At 44.7% G+C, this 23,116-nt stretch overlaps 1 protein-coding gene across 4 annotated transcripts; it reads right to left on the bottom strand.

The window, feature by feature from the left end:
- Positions 1-226: 226 nt before the first annotated feature.
- On the bottom strand, positions 227-23,116 carry TDRD5 (tudor domain containing 5). Of its 4 annotated transcripts, none has more exons than XM_068952389.1 (17): positions 23,058-23,116; positions 21,907-22,145; positions 20,092-20,496; positions 19,118-19,248; positions 17,849-17,932; positions 17,442-17,498; positions 16,688-16,841; positions 15,485-15,651; positions 12,455-12,675; positions 11,025-11,237; positions 10,384-10,450; positions 9,243-9,443; positions 7,822-7,983; positions 5,684-5,899; positions 4,845-4,994; positions 1,757-1,973; positions 227-970 (listed from the first exon to the last, which is right to left on the bottom strand). In XM_068952389.1, the coding sequence occupies exons 2-17, from the start codon at positions 22,136-22,138 to the stop codon at positions 768-770; spliced, it is 2,880 nt and encodes a 959-aa protein (XP_068808490.1). In that variant the 5' UTR covers positions 22,139-22,145; positions 23,058-23,116; the 3' UTR covers positions 227-767. The 4 variants fall into 4 exon arrangements, with proteins under 4 accessions (XP_068808490.1, XP_068808491.1, XP_068808492.1 ...); XM_068952390.1 differs by having other exon boundaries at positions 15,485-15,642; XM_068952391.1 differs by lacking the exon at positions 1,757-1,973 and having other exon boundaries at positions 15,485-15,642.

Raw genomic sequence — 23,116 nt, 5'->3', positions numbered from 1 at the left:
CTCTCCTCCTGTGAATTATATGCAAAATATCACTCCTGCTGGACACAAATTATATTATTGCTCTCTGCTGAAGTTATTGAAGGCCATGAAAAGGATATTATTTCGTATGCCTGTCTGAAAGAGAAGCCATGACAAAACATGGTTAACTCAGCAAGCTTCAAAACATATATCTTTCAGTATCTGTAAAATGGGATTCCTGGGGCTTCATATTTGTTGCATCCTAATTCATCAACGAATCAATGTCTCTTTATTGGGGGAGAAGATTTCTTTTTTGCAGGTTAGCAGCACTCGGACAGACGGAGGCCTAAGCTAGCATATAACAGTCTTTCCTAATAGCAAGGACTGTGTAGATCATCTACTTTGCAAAAAAAAGAAAAAAAACCAAAAAAACAAAACCTACCACCCCTGCAGTCAAAACTGCACTTGAGACTGTTAAAGGGCGGGATGTGTATAGAGTTTCCCTCTCCCCACCTTAGAGGATACAATACGACACTCCGATGTTCTTCCAAAACATTAAAGAGCAATACATGAGTACCAGCAGCAGTACAACGAGAACATAATCTATTTTCCTAAAAGTAACATTTATCACATATATTGGGTGTATCAGAGAAGATGCCAGACTCCAAGTTATTCAGGGGATGAAACACTTCTGAACCAAGAAAGTGACAGGACAGTCACACAGAGTGCCCTCACTGCTCCAGGCAGTTGCAGCAGAAGACATCATTACTTCCTTGGCAGCCGCTCCAGCTACAACTTCTCCCTTCTCTTCACATCTCCTTTCTCAGGCTTGGAAACCACTGGAAGAGACCACTGGAAGCAGCCAAGCGCGCAGCAGCTCCCAACGTTGCAGATGGTGAGGTAGGAGGGACATAGAGTTTCTGATGTGCCTCCTGGTCAGCTAGTCTACTGGCACTGCAGAGGACAACTGCCTGCGTCTTGGGAAGGTCTTTGTTCTTCACTTTCTCTTTATCTGTGTAAGGAGGAAAACAGGAAAGAAAGAGGATATCTACAGGACAACTCCAATAGCTCTACCTTAGACTGCAAATCCCTTTTGCCTGGACCTTACCAAACCATGGTGCGAGGACTTCCCTACCACCCACCTACAGAGTGAGGCTGGCATGGTATAACCCAGGAGGATCTCTCGCTCCCCTCCCAGGGCTCACTCCCATTTCTGCAGAAGTGGGAAAGGAGACGTGAATCGAGTCACCCTGTCTGGAGGACTGGGCCTCCATTTCAGAGAGACAGGAGACAGCTCTGCTCCAAGGCACAAACAGGCACTACCTTAGGCGAGTCACTTAACACAGCTTCTAAGCTTTCACAAGGATGTTGTAAGTTTGCTCGTGATTCAGAGGATGGAAAGACTAAGACCCCCCCCCCCCAGGTGGTCTTATAAGGTTAACAAAATATATACTTTTCTCCCTCATGGATGAGAGATTGAGAGATTCCCAGTATGAAACGAACACTCACTAACATACAGAGGCAGAGAAAAAGACATCTGCATGAAAATAGCAGAAAGTCTGGAAAAGACAACAAAAATCAGAGAGAGAAATAACCCTCATTTCATTTGTCCCAATTAGACATTTAGAAATCCATTTTGCTGCATCTCCATCCCACAGAAATGCCTACTCTTCCATCTGTTCTAGCAAAGAAGATGCACCACTCTTCCACCAGTCCTGGGAAACCCAACACTGACCGCAAGACACCAGACTGCTCAGCTTTCCTCCATGTTATATTCTATCAACAAATCTATTCGTACTGTTACATTGGTCCAGGATAAATGGTGTTGCCAGAAGCAGAACAGAGGCAGGTACAGCTTCAAGAAGCTGGGCCTTGTTAGAACATCTTTCTGTCTGATCAGGGTCATCTTGGCTCTTTTCTGCTGGTTGGCTGGAGGAGATGAGGGAGATGTAAAAGTCTTCCACTGGCTTGGATAAGACAGCAGGCTGTGAGGACTCTCCAAGAGAATGTGGTGTCTGCAAATGTATATAAAAAACTCAGGAGAGGTGTGATTAGTGCACGCTCAGTTCATTAGCTGCCCTGATCTTTGTATCCTTCAGAGTCCAAGGACTGGAATGTCAGCAACTTTTTTTTTTTTGTTTGTTTAAATACTAGTTACTCACAACCTTGCCAAAGGGCAACTCTTCCTGCACAGCAAGCTGAAAGCGTGACAGCTTATTACAAGATGCAAACGACCATTTCTTAGCAAAGCGCTAGCAGCTGGCTGATCTCTCAGCAGCCCCACGCAGAACAAGTGACAGCAATGATGGAGGGAGTTTCTGCAAGGGAGTGGGAACCAAGTTTGAGGAAGTCCCTCCACGCTTTTGGTTAAGAAAACAAATTAAACTTAAGTTTCAGCGTCACAGACACTGACTATACCCCATGTTTCTATTTATTAATTCAGCACAGAAGGGAGAAACAGTGAAATGACAACAGACCACCAGTTGCGCAATTCACCTTGTCCAACCACAGCTGTTGAAAAATTAGGTGCCTGATCTCTAGGCTGCTTCTGCTGTCAACAGAGAGAGAAAGCCTCCCATCTTCAGAAGGGGTGAATCACCACTTGGATGCGCTTCTCTCATTGGTGAGAGGAGAGAGTGTTCAGATGACTAGCCCAGAACAAAACACTTAATTTTGCACACAAGTAAATTTAAGTAATGGGCACAAACTGGGCGCAACAAGGGGACCAGGAGGAGCTCCTGAAGCAGGAAAGACAACCAGATGGCTGGGCAGAAGAAACTCAGTGCTGACAAGATGCCAAGACAGAATCATTTGAGTGACTGGGGCATCATTAGAGTCCTATTAACTAACTACTCACCTCAATACCACCAGCCTACTGAAAACCTCTGCTTAACATGCAGTAAAAAAACCCAGAGTGTTAGAAGAAGAACAAATAGGGCTGAAGGATACTAAGCCTCTCCTCTTGCCACCCATGCTATCCTAGCTGGGGGACAGTAGTGTCCCTGCCCCTTCAGGCAGGGTAGAAACAGGTAGGGTGCAAGGGTGGACAATAAAAACCTCTGCAAGTACTGGAAAAGTCTAGGATGGAAGTAATTCAAAAAGACAGAGGCTATTCAGTTTACAGAAGGGACAAATGAGACAGGATACCCTACAGAGTACCGTGAAGGGCAGGAAGTAAGTAAGGCAATATCTACTCTTCGTCCTAATGCATTAAAGGGGACACCAACAGCATTTTGCGACGTTGCTTGTAGATCCACCGAGGCCAAGAGATGAGCAGGAATCAGAGAAAGGAAATCCTCCTGTCCTAATAGCTAGCCAGCTGGAGCACTTTCTTCTTAACGTCTAAGGCAGGATTTCCTCCCCCCCCCTCCCATAGTTTTCTTTCATAGACATTCTTGTCATTTCCTCTAAAGACCACCTCTTGTCATTTCCTCTAAAGACAGAGATCACCGCCAGAGACAGTGGGCCCAGGACTTCTCAGATCCAGTTAGGAAATTCCTATGCTTCTAAACCCATGCAGTTTAACACTTGCAGGGGAGTGCTTGAGTCACCTCTTGCAAGCTAACCACCTGCCTCCATCTCCTCTTCCTTGCTCCTCACACTTGCTATCACAAACTTCCTCTTCTCTCAGTGTCACTTCTCCTAGGCTGCTTCCTCTACAGTCCTTTCAGGTAACATCCCCTAGACCCACCATTTCTCCCAGCTCTGTCCTGGACTATTTCAAAGACACCTTTCCCCCTCATTCTTCTGAAAGTGCTTTGTCTCCGCCCTAACAAACTTCAGTTACGTAAGGAGCTGTAATGATCCACAACCTTGTAGGCACACTCCCATTTTCGGCTTTGCAATGCCTTCTGTGGCTTAACCACGTCTGAGCGTTACTGGCTCCCTGCTGAACTCAAAGCAGAGCATTTGTAAAGGGCCATGCTGCAGGTTCTGTTGGACTCATCATTAACCACTATTTAAGACAAAAATGGACAACATCAGCTCCACGTAACACCTAGAAGCACACCGCTCAGTGCAGCCCCCCTAAACCCACCTTCCTAACTCACTGAGCAGGAAAAGGCCTGGGTAATGCACAGCAGCCCCACAGTAACTGCCAGAGTTCAGGCCTATGAACCCCTCTGCACTCATAGTCTTCTAGAGCTAACACAGGGCTTGCTCCCTCACCAAAAAACCCTGACTTCAGCTGTGTGACATCAAATTTCAAGTGCACATGTCAAAACAGGCAGAGCAAGCTCTGCAGATTTGCTCCCTGGAGCACAGCCAGCGTGCCCACCAGGACAAGAAGCCACCTACAGAGCTGCTACGGGAGCTGAGCAATTTTTGTCATTCCCAGCTCTAGCTCACGCAACAGACACTGAAATTCTAATTATTCTTCCTCAGGAACCATCTCCTTGCGTTCACCTCTGTCTCTCTTGCCAATTGTCCCAGGAGCAGGGCCTCCCAGTCTCCATCTCTGACTAGGAGATAAACACGACGCATCCACGCTTCCCACAGAACTCTGGCTGAGGATTCATGTTTCTCTACAGCTCTCTGCCCTAGCCCCAGCAGTCCCACACTGCTGTCCTACAAGGAGCCACTTCCAGCCCACCGCATGGGGAGAAAGGAATGAAGGAGGGCCAGGTTTGATCTATAAAGTGCTGAAATGATCACTCTTGTTTTTGCAATAGCTTGCGGTGTGTCTACAGCATGAGAAAGTAGTGTCAGCGGAGCATGCACCAGCATACTACCGATGGCACCAGAAACAACAGCAAGGAAGAGGCAACAGTACTGCTCTGAGCTCATGCTAGTAACCAGGGGTCATTTCATTATTAGTTCCCTTTTCAAGATGCGTTAAAACAATCAAAGGCCTCTCAACAGGAGTAGCCAAGGAAAAGTGTCCTTACCTTAACCACTGTCATAAGCTCTGAGGTGTTTTCATTTGTATGCTCCTTTGTAAATTCAGGGTCTTCATCCGCTGCTCTTGGGACATCTACCTCATCCAAGAGCGACCACACATCATCCCACATCTCTACGTCAGCAGACAAGCACCATTCCTAAGGAGATGGACAAAGCAAGAAAAGGCTCAGCCAGTGTGGGCAGAAGAAAGTGGAAGGCACTGCAGTGACTCTACTAAAGCACGGATTATAGAGCAATGAGATATCACCACGACAAGTTAACTGACAGGAGAGAGGAATTCTCTGTTCTCCTAAGAAACCGTGATACTTCTTTTTGGAGAAGTTTTAGAAACTTGGAGAGGACAAAAAGAAAAAGGAATGAAAGAAAAATAATCTGAACAAGAAACTACCTGTCACTTTAACTTCTCTCCTCCATAGTACAACTTGTATTTATTGAATAAAACTATTTTCCAAGTGGTAAGTTTTACTGTTATTGCAGCCTTCTGAAAATTTCATCAGGTAGAAGCACTCCAATCTAGCAGAGTGTCCAGCCATTTTGCACTTAAGGAGGATGGGCAAAAAAAAGCAACAACTTGTTAATCCTGATGAGGGAAATCAAATTTGGCAATAGAAAGGGAGTTTCCCCACTGCTGAAAAACAGTTGCCAGAACATGCTAGTTCAGCAATAACAAGTGTCACATTAGACAAGTTTCAGTTCAGACCATTTTTGAATCATACTTCCCAGATTTTCCCATCAGAAGTCAGAGCATAGAGTCAAGAGGAGCTCAAACAGAGGACGTTTACAACTCTCCAAGATAATCTTCTCAAGGCCATTACTTGAACCTAACCTGCTGTATTTGCTCTTTGTTTTGCTGGTTCTCACTTCCTCCTTCGTCACTGACAGGCTGGCTGGAAGATGCCACAGCATCCAAACCCACAGCCTCACCACTGACACAGGTGTCCTTCTCAACGGCTTGCAGAGGGAGCTCATTCTTGTCCCAGAAATCTGTGTCCATGTAGACTGGCTCCAGGTACGGCATCCCTGGAGAAAGGTTTGCTTCATCCTAGAAAGTTTTCCGACAGAAAAGGAATCTTAGTAGTAAGTCTCTGGAGTAAGAGATAAGTTCAGAGCCATTTAACTGAAGGACAGACTAGAATTAATCACATCAGGACTTCCACGCTTCAAACAACAGCTTCATCTCTTCTGTTAGAGAAGTGGCTCTGCCACTTCTCTAGAGTTAGTCACAAAGATAAATCACTGCACATCCATGCTCAGAACCACAGCAACTCTGTCCCCAGATAAGAAATTTCAGCTTAGATATACGACATTTGATTCTTAGACATCTCATGGAGGTTGCTCTTTTTTGCAGATAAGCTAAACTCAATTTCTCAGACATTACAATCCCCCTGGTCCTCACCTTCACTTACCAGTATTTACGCTAATCTGATATATTTTTAATGACAAATTAATCAACGAACACCCACTAAATACTCATTGTACCCAGCAAAACAATTAACTGTAACATTCTAACTGCTGAAAGGTAATTTGTGACGCTTGAAAGCGCTGAATCACACCCTACTTCTACCATTACACGCACAGACTCCAGGAAGATGGGCATCCCATTTTTAAGGCAATGCATATCTATAATAAAGTGAAAAGTCCCTTTCTGCAAAGATTCAGTACAAGATGCAAGGTGGATTATTCTCTCCTTTTTATAGCTGAGTAACCAAGGCTTAGGAAGATTAAATTACCCCTCTGAAGTCATCTGAATTGCCTACCAGAGGGCCAAGAATCAAACCCAGATTTGCAGAGCCTCGGCCACACTCTTAAGTGCAGGATTAAATATCAATTTCTTCCAAATACATAAGTTAAGATGTTGATTTGGGACCTTCAGTTCAGATGCTACGTTAATGTTCAGCAGGGCAGGGCCATTAATATCTAAGATCAACAGCTTATACAGTTTCTCTAGTACAGAAATTCAGGCTGTTAAAACAAAACGTAGGTAAAATGAGCACCTTACAAGTTACTAACATTCCACTAGCTTTTGCACCAATTTCAGTTTTATAATCTGAAAAACGCGCAGGAAAACATTCCTCCAACAGGCACACTGCTGAACACTTCAACAACCGACACCTACTTGAAAGGTGCTTTGGCCTCTGTCACGAAAATGCTATGATATAAATAATACAGGAAAGCAGAGAACACACTGGTACAGAATTGTTTATGGTGTTTCTAATGGCAGCACGTTATACTGGACTCAAGACCTGGGTTTTACTCCCAGCTTAACCACTCTGTTCATCAGTTTTTCCATATGTTAAACAAAAGAGAACACATCTTTTTAAAGTGCTCTGAAATCCAAAGATGTAAAGCAGTATCCATACCTGAATGTTATTTGCTGTTGTAGAGTATCTTTTGAATAAGACTATAGTTGTGTACAACCTTATCACCTGTAGCAGTCAGGATTGCAAGTCACTTCCTTTCAAATAAATTTAGAATAAGCAAGATCCTTAATGCAAAAAATAACAAATTTTCTTCTGTTCTTCTCCCACATTTGAATGACACCCCTAATTATCGCACAGCCTTTGCCAAACTCGACTGAAGTGAGGGGAAGATGCACCGCTTCTCAGCTACAGGAGGTGCAAAGGGGAAAGTGTTAAGTCAAACTGATCTCAAGAATCGGGCAGGGCTGTGAGTTCTTAGGAGAGTCCATTCATACAGGAGCTGTCAAGATAACATGACAGACTGAGGCCAGAGGAATTCAGTGAGCAGACAGCGGGCAAAGGGATCAGAGAACAAGCATCTAGATAGGTATTTGTGTTCCTCATGCAATGATTTTTATATTATGGTCCTGCTTGCCCTTATTAAAAAATATAATAAAACAAAAAACCCCATCCCTCAAACTGCAAGGGACTAAAATGATACGTGTCTACCAACCCTTGGTGCTGAGTTCACTGCATCATAGCTACAGCACAGACAAATGCCCACCTGGTCACACAGTTCACCCCTGTCGAGCCTGGAGCTTGCAGTTCCGCTATCTGTATCTAGTGATTCCTGCTGCAAGTGAAGATCTGGCTCCACCAGCCCAGCACTCTCCTGCTTTGCACTGGGCTGAACATACAAGGCCAAAGGATTCAGTTCCTCGAATCCCTAGTAACAGGAAAAGAAGAAAAAAAATCCACAGACTAGTACAGGCAATAAAAGATTTTTGAAATTACCACAAAAGGATAAAAAAAACCCAGCAAGATTTCTAAGCGTTTTAAGAAGCAGCATACCACCCTCAAGTTAGCTCCAAATTCTGGCAGAAATCATCTTACTGCAAAAGTCAACTCACCCCTCTCCAACAACAAATTATTCAGCAACGTCTCCCTCCCCGCAAAACTGGATATCCCCATGCAAAACACAATCACAGGATATAGTCCTGCCAAAACACTCATTCTGTAGTCTGCTGATTAAAACAGATACAAGCACTCTGGGCTGTAAAGCCTGCCTTTCTGCTGAGCTATAAAATCACGGCCGTTTCTTTCTAATGGTTTTCATATCCCTACAGTTCTTATTGAAACTGAGCCGAAACATTCAAACAATAGCATAGATGGCTCTGAATTATCAGTGTCCCCTGCACTGGTTTTACAACCTGAGTGCCTGTTCAAGGTATAACATGCAATCCACCACGGTTATGCAGTCCATCATTGTGCAGTTTATTGGCCAAGTAGAAACAGTTTTAACCAAGACCTGTTTCATGTTTTAGTTTGTTAATGGTGTAAACACTCCTCCATGATTAGTGAAGACAAGGCCAGAAGAATTTGACTATCCTGTTCCTCACTCAACCGCCCCTGCCACTAACACTACTTGACTACTTAATACTAGAGTCTCATCAGCTTGCTCTTACTGTTTGGATGAATCGGGAGCCTCTTTTAAATCATGACAGGCAAAACTAGGTGAAATTAGCAATGGGTGGGCAAGAATCTAACACATCTCTTCACACTCGCTCCATGCTTTCTCAGTTTGGCCCGATGCTCAGAACATCTATGCCTATTTTACTTTTCCATATTATTTATAAAAAATATATAACAATTCCAGATGAATCTGTAATACTAACAAACTCAACAACTTCAAAAAAAAAAAAATCAAACCAAAACAAAAAACTCCCACCTTCTAATTCAGCATTAGATGACAGGACTAAAATAATTTGTTCTATAAAACCAAAACATCCCTGTAACATCACTAAAAAGAAAGCTCTCACCATGGAGTTAAGACATGCGGGATGCAGACACAAGATGCTCAGTTGCAGGATACCAGTTTTGCTCGTCACAGAGCTACTTGTTTCAAAGAAAAGACTGTCCCATTATAGATACCCAACCCATCCTTTCACTGTTGTTTCTTTCAGCAGCACACACGTCCCTCCTGACCTGGCAAGGAATGTTCTCTCTGCAGACCTCAGCATGTCCTTTATCCTCCAAGACACTGTGGAAGTAAATATCCCCCTCAGAGGATGTGTCACACAAGAAGAGATACAAAACGCCATTCACATATTCATCCACAATGCCCACAAGTAGCTTTGAGCCACACAACTTCCGGAATTGGAGAGTTGCTGCATCGGTCCATGTACCCTCAAGAAGAAACAAGGATGAAAAGTTACTATGAACAATCCAGCATCAATTGCCTGACACCTTCCCTTATAAGCACTCGTCAAAAAGGCAATTAGGCTAAGTCAGGCTTAGGACAAAAACAAAAAAGTCATTCAGACAAGCTTCCCAACACTGAACTAAATCAAACTACTCAAATGCCTGCCACTGGGGATGCCCTTTCACTCTAATTATCTATTTTCAAACATGCTTACAATGGCACTCACTCTCTAAAATGCCAAGCTTTTTAAAAAAAGAGTCCCAGTTTGCGGAATCATGTGATTATGAAAGCTAAAAGTCTTACAAGCTTTTAGAAAGCAACTAAGCCTCAGAGCAAAGAAAAGTGTGAATCTTTAACCTCCCAAAATGTAGGAAGGAACTGAAAATGCACTTAAAAAAAATATTATTTGTAAAACACAGGCAGCAAATCTGCTCGTATGTTCTCCTTTGGAGTCTGTGTTTTCAGGCTTTTTGATCAAAAGGTTTCTCAGCATAGGCTGAGTTCTGTAACTCTCTGCTGATTGCACCAAACTCATTCAAAACTAACTCATTTGAAGTGAGGTCATAGAAGAAATGTTAAAAACAGAGGAACCTGTGCTGGAGCCACCAAGGCTTCAAAAGGGTCATGGAGAACTACTGGAAAAGAAACAAGTTTGCTCATTTCCTTAACAATAGCTATCTGTTTCTAAAACCATATAAGCAAGAATACTCTGAACCCATATAAGACACACTGTGGAAAGGTGGTTACTTGTAAAGAGAGAGACTTACACAGTCACATTCTGCTGAACATAGGAGCAATTCTGCTATGAACATCTATGAGACATGAATTAATCTAAATGCTTGCCAATATTAAGATAGAAAACCAGCTGCCACAAAACAGTTCTCGTACGTATGCCAGTAAACAAAACCAAACGTGAACACACACCTTCACGGGTTTCACCCATGCCAAGGAACACGGGATAGCCTGAGCAGGGAGCTTCAAGAAGCACCACCTAAAACAGAAACAAACTCATCATCATCACAGCAAACCACAGAGCTGGAATAGCAGAACTTCCTTTTCTTCTGGGTTTTAAAATCCAACAGTTACCTCTGTTCTTGAGTTGATTTTGCACTTATGAATAAAACTGATCAATTGCTTTGAAACACATGTCATATCCAGAGAATAGGCACAGCAGAAAAAAAAAATAGTGACCAGTCTCTTATGCTTTCCCTTACCCAGAGCATCTTCCCATCATAACCTCTTATGATTATCAAGTTATGGACAGAGAGCAACGACTGTTGAACCAAGGAATGCCAACGGCCATGTATGAAGAGAGGCAAAAGAGAGTGAAGAAAGAAGTACAGAAAAAAATACTGGGTTACAGAGGAGAATGAGTACCTCTGATGCTGCAAATGTAGCCCGTTTAGGCTGACATCCATTCATGAGGATGTTTCCATCCTTTCGCAAAACCCATGAAGGATTAGGTGACCCAAAATGACTGAAAAGTGGCAAAAGGCAAGGCTAAGGAATAAAAGCAGAAATGCAAGAGAATTTAGCCCAAGGTCACCCCTGGGTAACCTACTTACTTGAGGAATCTCAGCCAAGACTTTTGAACAGTGCCCAGGTTTCCAAAATCTGCGTAGAACACCTCCACTTCCTGGTCACTAAGCACACGGTGGATGATAACCCGGTACCACCATTTATCCTCAGAAATCATTACACAGCAAAGCTGTCCAGGCTGCACGGAGGACTCGGGCATGGTATAACGATCAGAAATGATTTTATTTGAATAGCAGCGTCTGCAAAACACCACACGGAAAATCTGTGCTTGGTAGGAAGCAGGAGGAGAGCAAAGAGAAATATACAGGGGCTTCAAAAGAACCCTGATTTCTTAAAGTCCCCATGACATGAATTTTCACGCATTCATGAAGTTCCACAAAGGCAAGTGCAGGGTCCTGCACCTGGGGAGGAATAACCCCAGGCACCAGGACAGGCTGGGGGCTGACCTATTAGAAAGCAGCCCTGCAGAGAAGGACCTGGGTGTCCTAGTGGACAAGTTAAGCATGAGCCAGCAATGTGCCCTTGTGGCCAAGAAGGCCAAAGGCATCCTGGGCTGCATTAGGAAGAGTGTTGCCAGCAGGTCGAGGGAGGTGATCCTGCCCCTCTACTCTGCCCTGGTGAGGCCACATCTGGAGTACTGTGTCCAATTCCCAGTACAAGAGAGACGTGGCTCCCCAGTACAAGAGAGAGATGGCACTACTGGAGAGAGTCCAGCGGAGGGCTACCAAGATGATGAGGGGACTGGAGCATCTCTCCTATGAAGGAAGGCTGCGAGAGCTGGGCCTGTTCAGCCTGGAGAAGAGAAGACTGAGAGGTGACCTGATCCATGTGTACAAGTATCTGAAGGGAGGGGGGTGCGTTGCGAGGTCGGGGCCAGACTCTTCCCCGTGGTGCCCAGCGACAGGACAAGAGGCAACGGGCATAAACTGAACCACAGGAAGCCCCGTGCGAACATGAGGACAAACTTCTCGACTGTGAGGGTGACTGAGCCCTGGACCAGGTCGCCCAGAGAGGCGGTGGAGTCTCCTTCGCTGGAGATATTCAAAACTCGCCTGGACGCGATCCTGGGAAACATGCTCTAGAGGACCCTGCTTGAGCAGGGGGGTTGGACTAGAGGATCTCTAGAGGTTCCCTTCCAACCTCAACCATTCTGTGATTCTGGGAGGTGCAAAGGAACACAAAAGTTCCTTTTCTTACCTGATTTCCAGACTTTTCAAGTTTAGGACTGTCTAGGATATAGCCAGCCAAACGTGAATGGCTATTAACCATACTTTTTGCTTGCCAGTCAAAAGGAATAAGCAAGCATTACGCATGCATGTATGAGTACACTGCATGCATCCCCATATCAAGTTATTAAGCCAACAGTGACTGTAACTAACAGCTGGGTGTCCAGTTCTCTCAGCAGATGCACACACAGAACAGGCAGTAGTACCAAGTCAGCACAGCATGTTCGCACCTCATCTCAATCATCAGATCCTGCAGCTTATCGGATGTTTCCCTGCTGTAGACCTGGATGTAGAACTGGCTAGGAGAGATGATGAATTCCACAAAGACTCCCACCAAGCAGCTTCTCTCCAGTGGTGGCAAGCTGCAAAGGCTTATGTTTTGAACAGCATCTGGGGGGATTTCTGAAGTCGTCATCTCCATGGCTAGCAGGGAGTACTCCAAACCTTGGGGCTACAATGGGTAAGAGGAAGGTTGCACTCAGATGTTTTACCAGGCACTCAACACACACGAACGGTCTTTCTGTTAAAGTAAGAATATTAGCTCTTGCTTCCTGGGGACTTGTGAGGTACTGAGTATCACAGAATCCCACCTAACCGTGCAAGCTCGTATTAAAACCTTCCCCATGACAGAAGTGTTCATTTTCACTCTTTCTTCCTCCTTCGCTCCCTCCAGCAAAAGAGAGCGGCAGAACAAAAATACCTTGCTCGTACTGCTGCAATGAATAAAGGAGGAGGAGTTGAAATCATGGCACAAATTTAGATAAAAGTGTTTTGAGTTGAATTGCTATTATTAAAAAAAAAGTACCATTTTTGTTGCATTTTACACAGAAGATGCTATTTATAAGATCTGTTCACTCATGCACTTCCATGGTCAACGGTAAAACTAATTGGAAATGGTTCAAAAGTGACAGAAGACACAAAAGCATCTTGTTTTCACACTCAGCAAATGGCTGTCACTAGAGATATTTTCCAAGGACAAAATTAAACAAAACCTACAAATCCTATTCTCTTCTCACGCTACACAAATCTGCCCACAGAAGCGAGCACAATTTTTTGTGCTGTTCTTCAAATGTTTTATGTTGAAAAAGGTTAGTTCATTTGAACTAGTGCAGAGGGGAACCCTGACAGTACATTAGCTGCTTTCACTGCCTCAAGAGCTTACTTTCATGCCAACAAACAGGGCTCCTCCAACGATCAGAAGTCAAACTGATTTCGTTTTCACTCATAGTGAATACACTACAAGTTACCTCTGTATTATACATCAGAGAATGCATGCAAACTTTGTCTTCCAGCATGCAAACCACTGAACTGGCTAATTCAGCTGCAAATGACGCCTCTTAACAACGGTGGCTCTTTCAAACATTTTTTCAAGCAGATGACAGTCTCCTTCTCCAAGGCTGAGCAAGGGCTAATGCCCCGAGTTGTTTTTGAGTTAAACATTTTGAGTAAAACATTCAGTTAAACACTAAGTTCAGTTCAAAACGTGAAGGACAACTGAGGAAATTCTTGCCTGAGAAGCAGCATCACCTCCAAAAAAACCCACATTTAATGGATTTCCTCTAAGAAGTGCCTGCGGATAGTGACATTTCTGAGGGACAATTCTGCTCCCAGAATGCTCTTTATATTGTACTCTAAGGGCACACGTGACCTCTACAATCTAGTTCACACGCTGATAGCGATGACAGACATTTACGTGAAAGACGTAGGACACGTATACTCAAAAACAAGTTTACAAAAAGCCAACAAAGTTCTAAAAAGATAAAACAAAACAAAACAGTCTAAAGATTACATTTTAGGAGATTACACTTTCACAGATTACATCCCCCTCCTACGTGGAGGGTGCTTCTGCAGTATTATGGCTTGGGAGACTGTTTAACTCCTCTTCCTAGGCTGTGCTGGCAGACACAAGAGTGATGTCAACAACATCCTTCCTGTTCCTGCTGCTGAGTGCAGCAGCTCTGGATGCTTTCCTTTTCTCTGGGCTAAATGGATTGACTCAGCCCTTTTCCCTCACTTGTCTATTACAACACTTTCATTATTTGCCTCTTGTGGTGAGATACTTGGACATCTCATAACAGTGTGGGGATCAGGTCACTTCCTTCCCTCCTCCTCATAGCCTTCTGATTAATGTTTACATTAGATATCCTAACTGGCACACTCCAGCAAGCTTTCCTCCCCTTTAGGGCCTTTTTAAAAGCAAAATGGCAAACTTTACAGACTGTGTTTTCATAAGAAACATTAGTTGTACAAACATCTTCCAAGACTTATCTTGCTAGGAGCTTTGAACAGATTCTTTTTGTAATATATAAGAACAAAAATTTCATTTGAGGTTGGGATAACCAGCACCACACACACCCTTTTCTGCCCTTCCCACGTGCACATTTTATCTGACTTAGGGAAAATTCCTTGGGGACTTCATCACACCAAACTAGAATGTATTTAAAGGACCAGGGCAGCCTGCATAAATCTCAATGTCATACATGTTCACGTAATGCCACATAAAGTCCAACTCCTAATCCCAGGCTTCTGAGATCATTAGCGAACAAAACAGTAAAGTTGGGAAGAATTCCTGGAATCTTTTCCCTACCTAAGTGTAGGGAGTTTGCGCTCCAAACTTCCAGTCGGACACAGCCACAAGACTAGGTTGGTCAGGGAAGTAACTCACATCAGGAAGATTTTCTGGGGAATGGGAAAGTCTAAAGATGCTTAAAAGGGGGAAAAAAAATAAAGGTGATTCAAACAGATTATTCCAATCAGACTGGGCAGAGACTTGCCACTGTACTTTCTCCATTTCCTTCTAAAAATACACTGCCAAAGAAAACCAAAACTCTCCAAGTCCAATTACATAGCAATGAGGACCAGGAATGGTTACAACTTAAGATGGTGAACAGTCTTATTTGCTTCCTTTAGTTGTTATAGGTTTAGAAAGCTGCCTACAGTAGTGCTTTATGCTGTTTCACATTCCTCGTACCTGCAAAAAGAGCGTGCGTTCCTGAAATAATACAATAGCACAAAGAATAAGGAGAAAAGGAGGACAAAAGCACTTCACTACTTATTAAGGTAATTATGAAAGGACACAGGAGTAACACAGTGAACTAAAAAGACTCGTCTTGAGTAACGTATAGGCACGCAACATGGAAAAAACAAAACACAACAAAAACAGAAAACATCAAAGATGCATGTTTTTGAGTGGGAAATGCCCAAGAGCCAGTGCTATTCTCTTTGCAGCTTAACTGTTAGCTGCTGCTTTGCTTACTCACCGGTTTAAATGACTTTGTGACCACATTGAACGCTCTGCTTTGCTTCAGGTCCGCATCCTCAGGCTTTCCAGGAGAAGAGTTCTGGGAGACCTCAGCAGCAGGAGGGGGTGGGGACCAACACGAGGAGTCCTCACGCTCTGACTGCTCGTCTGGTGAAACTAAGAGCGCTACATCAAAACCTGAAGCTCATGCTTGTCCCACAGCCAAAGTTGCTCCTTTTTACATTTGAAAACCAGCATCAGCAAAGTGCATGTGTGAGAAGCAGAGCTAATGCAAGTGAGCATAAATCCAGTAGAGAAAAATCTGCACTGATGTACTTACTGGGATTTAACAAAGCCTAGCCAAACCTCTAACCAAGGGCACGGTGGCGCTTTTGAGAGAGCGTCAAACTACAGCGCATTCACCAAATCATTCTACTCTCATGCACGTTTCTCTCAAGTGGATGCCCTAAGCAAGGAAGACAGTTAAAACTGTTCCAGACACAAAGCACTGAGAAAAAAGAACCAAATTGTCTTCGCACACCCAAAGCAGAAACAGTAACACACACATTCCTTGTCCGGTTCAACAGCTTAAAACTCAGTCTTCAAAATCAAACCAATGGGAATGTTTCTCAAGGCTCCAAAAAAATGCCTGCACACATGCAGAATCCAGAAAATAATGACAGAGCAAATTTCCATCTTGTGAGGAGAACGCGGTAGCTATTGTTGAACTGTGATGCGGAGGTTTTCTAACAGATAGCACCATTATTTTCGCAGCCAAGATATTTACTGCAGAATCAATACTTTTCAAGTTGCAAAATCAAACAAGTATTTTATTTCTGTGAAAATAATCGATCATTAACAAAGGTAAACCAACACACTGGGGTAGTCATGACTGAAAAATAACAACGGAAGATATAAACCACAGTTGCTTGCTTTACTCAGACCTGATTACAACTGATCCTCAAGACTACTTTGCTGTAGCTTGACAAATCTAGTTACCCCTTTTCAGCAGGGAAAAAGCATGTTAATATTCTTTATTTCTTTAGGTTCCAGGCACTGCCCCACTTAACTCAAACTGGTAGACGAGGCCTTTTGGCATCTGCTTCTTTTGCAAAGAGAGCAATCCTGAAAGTCCCTGTTAGTCTGTGTAGTTGATTTTTCATCCCAAAAGCAGCACCATGGTGATCCTTGCACAATAAGGTAACGTACAAAGCCATCTTACCATCTGTTAAGCACCTGGATTTGAGGTCAAACACCAGCCAGTCTTGTTCACCTTCTTTGCACTCAATATGGAGGACGTCATGAAGGCTGCCAACAAACTCCAACACGTCTATGAAACCAAGCTCCCTCACACAGAGATTCTCTTTGAAATGTGCCTAGTGCCCGAAAACAAACAAAGAAACAAAAAAGAAGCTTTCGACAATGCACTGAACTGAACCTCACACACTGAGAAGGATTAAGACTCACAACAAGCAATAGGTTGCCATATCTCAGACTATTAGCAAATTTTGGATTATGAGCAGCACCAGCAGCAGGGGAGGTCCATAAAAACAACAACAAAAAGGAATGCTGTTTTTGAGCTTTTAGAGGATACTAAGGAGGAAATGCTAAGTCACACAACCAGTTCTAGTTCAGCAAGCATCTTCTAAGCATTCCTCAGCCAGGACTAAAAAAATTGTGGTCTGCTTGCCCATCTCTCCTCTCTCTTCAGCCAGGCAAGGAATGTCCTGGTCTGAAGAACATCAGTGACAGAGACACATCACTGGGTAACTATCACCTTGTTAGGTGGCCATCGGGATGAATTTTTAAGGCTGGACTTTGTGTGAAAGTGTGTACCATGACAAAAGAAGCTTAAGTAGCAATAAAAGAAAGCTCCACCTCTTAGCCTTGACTCAGTTATATCTTAGATCATCACAGGCATAACACTACTGCTAATTTTAGCAGAAAGAAAGATTCATGCTTGTAGTAAAACTTACCTCAAACTCATCACGTAGCTTGGAAACACGTAAACCATCAGGATACTTGGCTACAACCTAAACACAAAAGGAGACACCATTGGCAGACAGCTGCATACTCAGACGCTCATGCTGACACACAAACACTAAACTGTACATAGGCTCAATAAATATTTGTAAAAGCTGGACATCACAGGTCCTTGTGATGCACACTTATTTGTTATTGGTCCCAGAGGCTTGAGGTTTTGCACTATCACAGCCCTGCTGCAGAGTTTTAATAGCTACCCAGAGCATTAGACTACAATGATGGTTTTCAAGGTGCCTACAAAACGGAGACAGGTCTTTGGAACACACATTCACATCCAGGGAAACCACAGTGAACAACAGAGAGAAGCATCTGTGAAAGATTTGCAACTAACACCACTTACAGTTCGAATTTTTTCCTTGAGGGCTGAGCTTACTGTCCCTCCAGCTCCTTTCTCATACAGCATTATCTTAAAGTCTTTCTCCAACTATAAAGGAAAAAAAGAATCACACCAAGGCAGGAGAGAGGAAGGAATTTCAAGGTTCATGAAAATCTTGTTAGATTAGATAAATCAGTAACGAGAGAACAAACACAAACACTTGCGTTCACACAGGAGATGTACACGATCAGTAGAATTTATTTGCTAAGGTTAAGAACACTACAAAACAGAGTTGCACATATGGGTTTAGTAAAGGATTTTTTTAAAAAACATGATCACATACACTAGGCCCTGCTATTCAACCTGCAGAGGAACAGACGCTTCCTGATACAGGCCTTCCCTAACCGGCCAGGACTGACTCCATACCCTTAGCAAGAAAGGGCTCCAAACATAGGCACCACCCACCTCTTGCATTTGCCAGAGCAACACTGGTGATACAGGGTCTAATGCAGCCCTTGCGTTCCCACAGGTTCTGGAGATCTTGGAGCACCTCATGCTTTTCAGCTAAGATGAACCATTCCCAAGATTCTCGCTGTCATATTCCTCCTCCATTCTCCCTTCCTAAACCAATCCCTGCATCCTCACCTGCACATACCTTATCACCTTCCTTACTTTATCATTTGCACTTTGACTACACCTTCTTTTTCTAAGCCTCCCTCTCTGGGGGAAAAAAAAAATGAGGGAGGTATCTTTCAAACCTTGCTATCACCTGGAAAAGACTTCTTTCTCTATTGTCCCTGTAGACAGCGTTACCCAGTTGTCAGAGACCTTGATTCCTGCAGTCTCACTCTGAGAATCAACCCTCAGCTCTATCACACGGGTTGCTCGACTGAACAAGACACTTAAACCTTACCTACTGCAGTGGCGGAAACTCCACGCAGCTAGTCTCAAAGAAGAGTTCTTAAGGTCTAATTACAAATAAGCATGCCAAAAGACATCATCAGTATTATCATGGAGAAAGACAATGCTTAATTGACCTTGGATGATTGTAACATAGATCTGAAGACCAGAGACAAGAAAAAAAACCTAGGTTTTGACAGCATACAAAGCTAGATACCAGGCTGGTATGAGTCTCATCATTGCCAGACTCATCTAAAACCAGTACTAAAATTTTTGGAAGAGGTAGTGCATCCACAACACAGTGTATCTCAACAGAAGTGAGAGCAGTAAGAGTCTTTCCCCCAAAGATTAAAACATGAAAGGGAGCTACAGATCCCTTGTCCAGCCACTTACTTGTTTCAGTCTGTCCCCAAAATCCACTACTTGTGTTTCCTCTGGTTCTGACTTCTCTTCTGTGGTCTGATGGAAGCTTTCTGTGTCACAGCTGGGTTCTGGAGGAGGAGTCTCAACCGCAGGGGCTGCAACTAAGACAGTAACTTGGGTTGTTATTCTTTCTCAAACTGATGCAATATTACGTATTAAACAGAAAGAGGAGATATCTAAAAATTCAAGTATGAAAGTACCAGTGCCCTTTTCCTGATCTCTTGTAGCATTCACAGCTATCACATTCATCAGCACACACTAGAGAGGCATCCTGCACTGTATTAACTCAAACCAAAACAAACTCTTGCTCTTGTGAGCATACCAATTAAATCCGTGGCTAGACTGATGCTAGAAGGAATTTTCCCCAGAAAAATCAGGAATTTCACAGGAACTGTATGGAATTTATTGCTCTCCCTCATATCTGTTGTGGGAGCACCGAGAATATCTGCAGCCTCTTCTGTTTTCTTTTGCGGAACATTATAGTTGTGACTTTTAGTCTAGTACTACTAAATTTTCAGTCTCAGAAAGAGCATTTGATAGGCTTTACTGGCCCATGGAGCAGGTGTTCAGGAGGTCCTTTTAGTTTTGTTATCTACTGCCTGGAATGACTAGGAATTCCAGCCCTACGCATGCTCAGAAGGCCCATATTCTGACTGGGCTAGACATGCCCTCTTCTCTTTCACCTGCCACCAAAACCGGTTGTGGTGGTGGAGGAGGAATCTTCCAGTTAAGCTCTCTGCTATCAAGACAATGCCCCTGTAACAGGCTACACATGCAGCTGCTTCTGCAGTACCCTACAGCCCTTCTATGCTAAATCCGGGAACTGGGACTATTACAGCAGGTGAAAATGCAGCAACCAGTCCATCCACCCAAAACACAGCTGCTTGGCCACAGACAGTGCTTACAAGAACATCGTACTTCCAGTCAAATACACATAGCCTCACCCTGTGGCATCTTTTCCTGCTGTTCTTCAGTTGAGGAGCTCTTCTTGAGGGTCAGCAAAGAACCTGCTCTTGACTGTTCAATTGCAATGATATCAGACACACTACTGAGCACTTCAAGCATGGAGAAAAATCCATATTGCGTGTACTTGAATGGCCGGCCAAAGCGTCTGGAGAAGGCTTTATTGAAGCCTGAGAGCAGAACCGGTGAGGAACTCAGCAGATCCTTCAGCTCGCTCTTCACTGCCGCTGGCAGGACAGGAGGAGTCCTGCCCCTCCGAGGGAACCTCTGCTGATTCCTGGAGCAAGGGAAAGCATTTGCCCTTGGTGCAGCATTCCGTGTCTTAACACTTGTCTTTTGTTTGGCAATCAGTTTTGCAATGTCCTTGGTGGTCTCATCTGCAACAGCTACACAAATACATAAACTATTAGAACCGCTGAAATAGTAAGCCACTAAAAGCTCTGCAGTCAGAACTCTTCCTCTTTTCACTCTTTTCTCTTCTCCCTCCCCTTTTCAGGAAAAGGGCCTCTTTCTAAAGCAAGCACACTAAATCATGTCTGACTTTCAGCATGGCAACCACTCTTCCTCTCCCTTTGCAAACTGGAAAGGATCGAATTTAACATCCAACATCCAATTTGCATCCTCAACATTACAAATACAGATACAAGTAGGAAGGCCCGTCAAATACTTGCATAGAGGATCACAACAGGAAACCAGCTGCTGCAGGTTTTGTTGGGAGAATGGCTCATTGCCCCCCTCAGCCAGAATCACGGCAAACCCTCACGATAGTTTAACAGTAGCAGGCTGTTGCTGGACTCAAGAGTCCTTTTCAAAACACCCTTAAAGAAAAAAATTCAAGCTACTCTAACCAGTTCACAAAACTGTGCTGTTAACACATTCAAAAAGATGGCCAGGTTGTGCAGCTGTTCTTTATCTAAATTCATCCTCAATTCACAGTCAGAGACAACAGTGTTAGAATCATACAATCAAGCAGATTGGAAAGGACCTGTGGAGGTCATTTGGTCCAACCCGCCCAACTCAAAGTGGGGCTGACTTAGATCTTCACCCGCGTTGAACTTCTTAATCCACTGCCCCTCCATATTATGCCCGCCAATAAAAAGCAAATAGCAAAAAGAGAGGGGATCCCTGGACAAGCAGCTTGCACAGCATCCCAGGAGCTGCATGTCAAAACATACTGTATAGACCCTAGCACCATGGCATCAGTACCAACAAAAGCAGGTATAGTCTAGCCTTGGCGTGGCTCTGCGTGACATAGAGGATGTGACCCACCTAGAGGTCACCCACCTAGAGGTGACCCACATAGGCAAGGTCTTCCTGGAGAGCAGCTGAGGTCCTTCCCGTGCTTTTAGGTGACTTCCTCTCATCTTACAGTAATGCACTATGAAAACGTCATTTCATCCTTCCCAATTAACCCTTTGAACCTACCATTCATGGCCACAACTCTTTCCCTAAGACAAAGTGAGAAGGTTCTTTGATGGAGACTGTTTCCTTCGGGGTCAGGAAGGAAAACTCCAGAACGCAAATGGAGAGAAATAACTAGAAGCCTCTATAGTTTTTCAAGAAAAAAAAAAAGAGCAGAAAAGCACTAAAAAGCAGATCAAAATCTGGGAGAAAATGCCAAAGCAAGAAATGAAACACAAAGCTATATGAGGAAAAAATAACAAGAGATGTGTGATCAGCTCAGGGATGTGTGTAGCTCAGGGAACTCATCCTGCAAATTCATGCTTTGGAGCCTTGCTTCATGCCAACACGAGGTTCCAAACAACTCCTTCTCCCATACAGAAACAAGACCTCACCTTTCAGGATAAAAGTGCCTTTGCCGTGGAGAGAGACTCTGACAACTTCAGGCATATCCGCCACCAACTCCATCGTGGACTGGAAGCCCAGGTCACGCAGAGGAAGAGGTTTGCCAATCATCGCCACGTACTCTTGCTCCAGCTGCGTTGGGGTTAGCCCCTCTTTGGTAGCTATTAGCAGCGATCTCACCTCCTTCTTCAGCGTGTCCATAAGCTGCGCCTGCCTCGACATGTCTGCACTAAAGGGGAAACAAAAGCAAGCAGAAGATAACTTGTACCGCAGGGACAGAAGCTGCTCAGACGCAGGCAAAAGATTTTCTACTTCGCAAGTGAAAGCCAGCAAGGGGAGAGGGCAACAGGACCAGCTCACCCATTGCCACTACCTACCAACCTTGCTCTTCCCTTGCCTGTGCCCCTAGAGCTGCCACCCCTGGACCCACCACCCCAGCTGAGATCACAGCCACTCCCACACCCCTGCAGGTACTTACCCCCCAGAGGCCCCTGCACCCCTAAACCACTGCCTGCAGGCCCCCATCCTGTCCCATGGGGTCACCGCCCCCCCAGAGACCCCTGCACCCCTAAACCACTGCCTGCGGGCCCCCATCCTGTCCCATGGGGTCACTGCCCCCCCAGAGACCCCTGCACCCCTAAACCACTGCCTGCGGGCCCCCATCCTGTCCCATGGGGTCACTGCCCCCCCAGAGACCCCTGCACCCCTAAACCACTGCCTGCGGGCCCCCATCCTGTCCCATGGGGTCACTGCCCCCCCAGAGGCCCCTGCACCCCTAAACCACTGCCTGCGGGCCCCCATCCTGTCCCATAGGGTCACTGCCCCCCCAGAGACCCCTGCACCCCTAAACCACTGCCTGCGGGCCCCCATCCTGTCCCATGGGGTCACTTACCCCCCCCAGAGACCCCTGCACCCCTAAACCACTGCCTACGGGCCCCCATCCTGTCCCATGGGGTCACTGCCCCCCCCAGAGACACCTGCACCCCTAAACCACTGCCTAGGAGTCCTCCCTGCCCCATGGGCTCACTGCTCCCCAAAGACACCCCTAAACCATCACCCAGGCCCACCCCCCCCCCACCTGGCTCCCGCACCCCCAGGCCGCCGCCACTACCGCCCAGGGCCCCGCACCCCCCCGCGATACCCTCCTGCTCCTGCTCCTGCTCCTGCCGCTGCCGCCGCCTCCCTCACGTGACCCGCCGC

The sequence above is a fragment of the Struthio camelus genome, chromosome 8, assembly GCF_040807025.1.
Source record: "Struthio camelus isolate bStrCam1 chromosome 8, bStrCam1.hap1, whole genome shotgun sequence".
NCBI lineage: Eukaryota > Metazoa > Chordata > Aves > Struthioniformes > Struthionidae > Struthio > Struthio camelus.
The sequence above is the reverse complement of the archived record's forward strand: the minus strand, read 5'-3'. Positions and strand labels throughout refer to the sequence as shown.